The 7450-nt window shown below is 51.2% G+C and overlaps 1 protein-coding gene across 1 annotated transcript in view; it reads right to left on the reverse strand.

The window, feature by feature from the left end:
* Positions 1–775: 775 nt before the first annotated feature.
* Positions 776–7450, reverse strand: part of TRAP1 (TNF receptor-associated protein 1) — a gene marked incomplete at its 5' end in the record, with an annotated part of 21154 nt that continues 14479 nt past the window's right edge. Inside the window, 10 exons of the mRNA XM_009579388.1 lie at positions 776–1349; positions 1637–1709; positions 2105–2250; positions 2723–2808; positions 3297–3435; positions 4033–4218; positions 4737–4884; positions 6075–6144; positions 6272–6392; positions 6762–6917. Coding sequence (XP_009577683.1) covers positions 1248–1349; positions 1637–1709; positions 2105–2250; positions 2723–2808; positions 3297–3435; positions 4033–4218; positions 4737–4884; positions 6075–6144; positions 6272–6392; positions 6762–6917 — 1227 coding nt within the window. The remainder of the gene's footprint in view (positions 1350–1636; positions 1710–2104; positions 2251–2722; positions 2809–3296; positions 3436–4032; positions 4219–4736; positions 4885–6074; positions 6145–6271; positions 6393–6761; positions 6918–7450) is intronic.

Here is a 7450-nt window from a genome sequence, read left to right on the forward strand (position 1 = left end):
AAAGAGCTGGAGGTTGTCCTGGCCAGCAGAGCATCCAAACAGTTAAACAAATCCAGTTCCAGAAACTTGATCCAGCAATTTAAAGATAAGCTAAACAAACATCACAGCTGTCTCAAAGCCCCCACTGAGCAGGAGAAAGAATTCTTCTAAACCAGTTTGCATGGTGTAAACCAGACACACAGAAGGAAATCTAGTGCGGCATTTCCTGTTACAAAGGCCTCTTCTGTTGAACAGCCATTGCTCCTTAGAAAGGATTCAAAGGGCTAAACTCCATTTTCAAAGACACGGCTAACAGAGTTCATGGCTGCAGATTCTCCTGTTTTCCCTCCACACCCTCTGCGACTACCTACTGTTTTCACAGCCCTCTCTTCCCACCACTGGCCAGTGCTCGATGCCCTGAAGAATCAAGCAGCATCTGAAGAGAGAAGAACCAACAAATCACCAGCTGGAAGACACATAGACCAACACAGTAAGGCGAAGAGAGAAGAGTGCAGGGGTCTGGAAAAGAAGAGGAGTTTATTTATCATAAATACAGATCAGCTAGACATTCAGTTTATCCCACAGAAGAGGCAAAAACCCTGAGACTCTCCAGAAACCTACACGCTGGAAAGCTGCTTCCCAGTTACTTCCCTCTCTCCACAGCAAGACCAGGATGAACTCAATTATCCAGCAGCTCGGTGATCTTTTCTGCCATGGGATGGTACGGACATGTTCCACCAACAGTATCTGTGTCTGCTAATGGCACCAATCTATCTCCATGCCAGCAAGCTCCTCCTGCCTGGTCAGAGATGGAGGTTTCTTAACAAATTAATTAATTCTGTCAGTGCTGGTTTGGAGCACAATGGTGCACAGGGATTCAGTGGATGGGGAAGTGTATTCACAGACCCAACGGGGAATCTTGCTGCCAGTATCTGCTTTGGGAAAGGCCATTTCTAGAGACAGTATGAAATAAGGCTCTTCAGGTTTGTGTCAGAAATTTGGGCATATTGTTTTAGCAGCAACCTCAGGATTTTGTTCCCACTAAGAACATCGCACTTTGAACAGGTTGATGACACATGATCTAATAATTACAACTGGTTCCTCCCTGTGCAGCGAGGGTTGGAAGTCCCCTGCATTCTCCCTGGCCCACTGCCACGTGAACCCCTCGCTGCACAGTCCCTGCAAGCAGATGCTGCAATAGCTGACAGAGCGACTGCACTTGAGGAAAGAGAGATCAGCACAGAGTTCATCCTTCAGTCTTCCGGGGCTCAGTTTTTCTCCAGGATTTTGGTGAGGAGTTCGTTCAGCCGGCTCACCATTGGTCTGGGATCCTCATTCAGTCCTGCTGCTATCATGGCATTCTCATAAATCTGAAAAAGTGGAGAAAGCATTAAATAAGCAAGAGCAAGCTGGATGAGAGCTGGGGAGAAAGTGAATGTCACTCTCCAGGACTTGCATGCTGAGACCAAGCATGTCTTCTAGGCTGTCTGGTAGGAAAACACATGGACCACAAGTACCAGAAATACCCCAAGTGGGACCACAGAAGGATGCGATTCCTGCCCGCTACAAGGGCTTCACCCTGTTTCCCTGACACACGTGGTCTGCGAGCTGGTTCTGGGGAGGATGGTGCCGCTTCTGGAGAAGGCCTGGCTCTCACCTGATCAAGCAATAGCTGGGCCAGATCAGGCTGACTGTCCTTCAGCTCGTTAAGCTTCTTAATCAGAGCATGCCTGTAAGAGTGAGAGAGATCAACACTGACACTTGGTATTTTTGGACACAATGAGAAATTTATTTCCAGAATGAGCAGCTAAGCCAAGCTGGGACAAAAAACGTTCTACCTAAAGGCCAACATAGCTCCAACTTCCTTGATCCTGTTCTGGGGGCTTCTCTCTTCTCTCCCATCCTGTCCCTGTAACCCCCATTGTCCTCAGAGGGCTGGACACAGTGTGTGTAGGCGGCTCATGTCAACTGTGCCATGCAGCCTCACAGACCAAGGATCTGTGGCACACGCGGTGCTTAACGGGGCGGGCCCTGCTAATTGGGAGCCTTACATTGCTTCTTCTCTGCCTTCACCCCAGCAAGACCGCAGTGCCCCAGGCTTAGCACTGGTATTGCTCCCCCTTACCCTGTGTTGATCTCCAGGGTGGGCTGCAGGAGCTGGGCACGTTCCTCTTGGGTCTTGGCCAGCTGCTGCATGCGAAGAAAGTGGCGGGCAGCCCCCATCTCAAGCACAGTGATCATGGCGGGGTGGGTGTCCAGCCGCGTAGTCACCTGTCGCAAAAACAGCAATCAGTGCTGAGATGGAAAATGCACATGGGTTAGAGGTGGGGGATGTTCAAGGACTCGGGGTCTCCTCAGCACAGATCCACACCAAGCCCCCGCATGATTCGTCCCGACCCCACAGGAGCTGCCTAGACCAGCAGGAAAGCTGGGGGCCCAAATGGCCCCACTGGTCCACAGGCAAGACAGTCACCAGCCTGTTCTTCTGGTAACCTGAGCAAGAACTAGTAGAATGGGCTTCGCTCATTAAGATGTGGTTCTTCCACTGCCATGCTGACCATCCAAATGACAAATGCCAGCATTCATACCATTTACAGAAAGGAGGCACAGAGAAGAATGATTTCTCTCAGGGTCCAAAGAAAAATCTGTGGCAGCAGATCCCCAATCAACCACCATCTTTTTTCCCTAGATTATTACCTCCATGGATCTCCTGTACTCAGTTACCCAGGCACAGAATACCTACCTTAACGCCAGTGACTCGAGAGCCTAAAGCATTTCTCATCCAGGCCATCAGATCCTCAGCCTCTTTCTCTGTCAGACGTTCTGCAGCTGGCAAGGGAACGAGGGCATATCTGAGCGTGCATCTATAGCGTGCCAACGGACAGTGAGCTTTACTCCTGAGCTCAGTCCATTTCACCTTTCACCTGCGCTCTTGTGGAAATGGGAAGACAGCACCGCTCAGCACACACCTACGTATATGCCCTCATCCCAGACCGTGCCGTACCCAGAGAGTGCCTGCCCACCTCTGTCAGGGCATCAGATGTGTGCGTGTTGTTAAAACTCAAATCACGGAAAATCCACATATCACATGCCGTCTGTTTAAATTAGCAAATCGCTTAAACTTTGATCACATGGGATGAAAGGGATCTGCAAGAACTGCAAGTTGCCTCAGAGCACGAGAATGGCAGGACGGAAAGGAGTGCTCTTGCTCACACGCTCAGCAGCTGCAAGAGCGCTGGAGGAGGTGCACCCTCACTGGCTGGCACAGGGCGGCAGGACTGCACGCAGCAGGAAGGGCCAGGGGAGCCTCACAATACCTGGGTGGCTCTCCTCAAACTTCTCTTCCTTATAGTGATCGACAACAATATCTGTCTCCACCGAGATCAGCTTCTTCTTGTCAAACTCCCGAAGGTGCAAGAGTGTCAGCTCATCAAATTGCTCATAGCAGAACAGGACCTGTGCCAAAAAAGGGACAATAACACATTGTTTGGGATGTAACAGCATTTCCTCCTTCCCAAGGCAACTCCGCACCAAACAGGGAGAACTTCACAAGGGAAACTAGCAGGTTCAACCCCATGATGACTATCGTTCAGGGCCCCAAATGAAAGCAAACCCTTGGAGGGCTTTGTTACCATGGGTGGCAGGTCTGCAGCTGAACAAGTCCTGCTGCCCCATGGAAAATAAGAACCAGCACTGACTCCAGTCCTGAAAGGGCCATCTGCCCGCAGAGGACACTGATAACACCATTATCAGCCCTGCAGAGCAGCTCCCAGGCTCCTGCTCTGGGGTTCAGCGAAGGTATTAAACAGATGTCAGAACTAGATGTCTGCACGAGCACTAACCCGCTGCACAGAGTGTGTGACAGGTCCTTCCTCGCCTCACGCCGCAGTAGCCTGTCTCAGTGGAGACAGAGGGAGCCTGGGCAAAGACACCGCAGTGGCGGGGTCTGTCACAGGCCTCGCTGCCCTGCTCAGCTCTGAGATCCAGGTGAGCCCTGACCACTGATGTAGTAGCTCAGGGTGTTCCCCTGGCCATGGCGCACTGCTCACCCACCTCCATGTCCTTTTTCTTCATGGCCTCAAAGTACGGGGAGTGCTCGGCCAGGTGCCGGTTGGGTGCGCACAAGTAGTAGATGTTTCTGCTCCCTGCCTTCATGCGGGAGGCATAGTCAGTCAGGCTGGTCAGCTGGCCTGCGGGCAGGGCGGACGACTCATAACGTAGCAACTTTGCTATGTCCTCCTGGAAGAAATGTGCTCCTGTGAGCTGAGGGCAGGCGACTATAGCTCTACCTGACCACTTCCATCCCCAAGAATTCCCTTTGTAGCATGCAGGCCTGTTTGCAAAAAGGCTCAGGGGATTCTGAGTTCCTTCTTTCCTGCTCCAGATACTAAGGAGACAGAAAAGTGATCTAGACAGGATGTAGGTCAAGCGCTCCTGAAAATGGGAATCCAGGCAGAGGACAACAGTAGGGGAAAGCCCTACTTTATTGCCTGTTGTAGTTCATATTGTACCAGGGAGGGCTGACAACACAATGTGCGTACAGAGACCCTGCGGTGTCTCGAATTAAGTGGGAAGCAGCACCCAGTCAGAAAGAGTGAGAGTTTGGGCACTAGAGAATCTGTAGGTCTTGTTAGACCCAGGAACACAAGTTACGGGTGTGTAAGATTCACAGAGAAGTAGCAGCCCCCCTCATTCCAGGTCACAGTAGGAGTCAGTAATCTTTCCCATCAGCTGCAGCGCTTCAGGACTCCTGGTACCTTGACATCCTGCTCTGCTATCGTGACAATCCCCTCTCTCATGAATACTCCGTAGTCCTCAAAGAATTTGGCATACTTCTCAGGATCCTTCTTGCTCTGGTCAATGAAGAACTTGATCAACCTCTTCTGCAAAACATCTCGGAGCTTCCTGCAGCAGGAACAAGCCTTTTTAAAGATAGCTGCTAGACCAAGACAAGAGATTTTAGGTGAACATCCCTCTCCCTGTGCAGTGTTTTAGTGATACATTTGCAAATATGAGGATGAAGAAAAAACTCTAGGTCCACTGTCTCCTTTCCCTCATGGCTCTACATCTGTTCTTTGTATCTGTCAAGAGCAGCTCTTGAGCTGGAGAGATAGCTAGAGCTGTGGTACAAATGTACTGCTGAAGCTCAAACCTTGAGTAACTCATGAGCCAGTGATGCTGCAGTACATAACCAACTGTGCACAGGGCATCTGCCTCACTCCCACAGCCACCCTTAAACATGGGAAGGAAGCGGCTATAAAAGGGTTACAATTGGAGGAACCCTTTCTGAAGGCCTGAAAATCCACTGTGAAGTGATGGGGTTAATTCGGTGACTATAGTGAAGGTAGAGGCATTCCACCAGCCGTAGAATACAAAGTTAGCCATCAAACCTAACAAGGTAACAGCGCCAATGCTAAGGAATAAGAGCCTACTCTTATACTTCCTTCAAGTTCCAACAGTGGCAGATGTTTGAGAGGGGACTTGAAGGAAAAACAAAAGCCAGATCTAAGGGGTTCTTAGAGGAGCCTGGCCTGCCGGCAGTCAGCTTCACTGGGCCTCAGCACCAAATGAAAACCCTGCTGGCTGGCACTCAGTTTTTGACAAATGTGTGTGCGAGCACAGCAGAGCTTTGAAGGAAGTCTGGAGGCGACAAGCACAAGGTGCTGTTTGAAGATCTACACATAAATAATGGTGACACTAAAGTACGGCACAGATTCCTAGTATTGACAGCTGACTTACTGTTTGGCTTTGTTTTCCAAACCACTTGGTGGTGCAGACCAGACACTTTAAATAGCAAATCCACTGTTATTGCTGTAGACCCGAGATACCGAAAGGCAGCCTAGGGCACGAGGGGCATGTGGCCCACGCAGGTGGCAGCAGATTGTATGACACAGGACACTGCTCCCATATCTCAAGATGTGATCAACATGGCTGAGACCTCGCTTTATAGACTACAGAAATTCTCAAGGATGGAAATGCTGCAGCTTATGTGCCAGGTTCCTCCAAGCCCTTCTAACTATCCCACAATGTCCCCTCCTCAACCAGCAAGAAGCCGGAGGAGCCTCAGCAGTCCACAGGATCTACCTCTTGCTTACCTGATAAGGGCACTCTCCTGCAGCAGCTCCCTGCTGAGGTTCAGGGGTATATCCTCACTGTCCACAACACCTGGAACACAAAGCAACCCTTGAACAGCAAGGCAAACACGAGTGCCAGGCTCAGGAAGGCAGCCACTCGCCTCACCCCCTGTGGAAGCCACGGCCCACAGCCCGCTATTCCTGGTCCCAGCACACACCTCTCAGAAAACGCAGCCATTTAGGCAGGATGTCTGCAGCTTTGGTTTGGATGAGAATTTTGCGGCTGTAGAGGGCAACGCTGGAGCCCAGTTCCCTGCTGATATCGAACATGGACGGTTTCTGCAGGAACAAGAGACAGAAGGGTAACACCAGCACTCTGCAGGGTGCCCAGCTGCACACTATGCTGCAGTATCTTTGTGGCTGCACCAGCTCCCAGTCTTCACTACCAGTGCTGAACCCAATGAGAGCTGAAATCTTGGCTGTCTTCCCTAGGGACCTTCCTGAGCCATCTCCCTGCTCCTGTCGTGGCTCCATACCCCCATCATTATCCTGTGGCACCCAGCCCACTGCAGAGATGCCACACTGGATATTCCTCCTTGCCATTCTGCAGCCTTAGCTGCCTCCTTTCCCTAAGGAGCTCTCCTATTCTCTCCTCCTCAGAGCAACTGGGCAGATGTCCCACTGCTCCCTGGACAGAAGGGCACGTACTTGCTCAGGCACGTAGAAGATGCTGCGGATGTTGAGGGGAGCGTCGGTCTTATAGTGCAGGACGTAGCGAGGCTTGTCGTAAGCCTGCGCTATGAAGCGGTAGAACTCCTCGTGCTGCCACTCGCCGATGTCCTTGGGGTCCAGCATCCAGAGCGCCTGTGGAGGAGCAGGGAGATGAGTCCCCACCAGCTCTCAAGACCTGCGCCCTCACAGCGCAGGGCTCTTCTTTCAGAGTTACACTTTCCCTCCAGGGCGCTGGAGCAAGGAAATACGATCTTTCAAACAGACAGACTCCTCTGCACAGCCCGAGGGCAGTGGGATATATTATGGTTCAGGCACATTATCACAGATTAACAAATTACCGCCCCTCAGCAGATCTCGGGTCACCTCTCATAGAGGTACTCTTGCCCTGCAACATACATAAGGCAGCTTTGTTTAGCCCAAAACGAAAGGGATTTGGCTAACATCCATTGCCTCACACCTGCTGCTGGCCAAGAGCATCTTGGACAGTTACCAGAGCTCAGCTGACTGGCAGTACTAGTCCAGTATCTCAAGGCCTGACCAGCAAACAAAAGAAAAGTGAAAGTTTAAGTGTGTCTGTTGCGACCGGCCTGCCTCCCTGATGGAGGTCACTATCCCACCACAAGGTCAGCCGAGTGCTTGTGAAGCAACTCCTGGATTGGCTGGTT

This window comes from Fulmarus glacialis, unplaced genomic scaffold (assembly GCF_000690835.1).
Source record: "Fulmarus glacialis isolate BGI_N327 unplaced genomic scaffold, ASM69083v1 scaffold28066, whole genome shotgun sequence".
NCBI lineage: Eukaryota > Metazoa > Chordata > Aves > Procellariiformes > Procellariidae > Fulmarus > Fulmarus glacialis.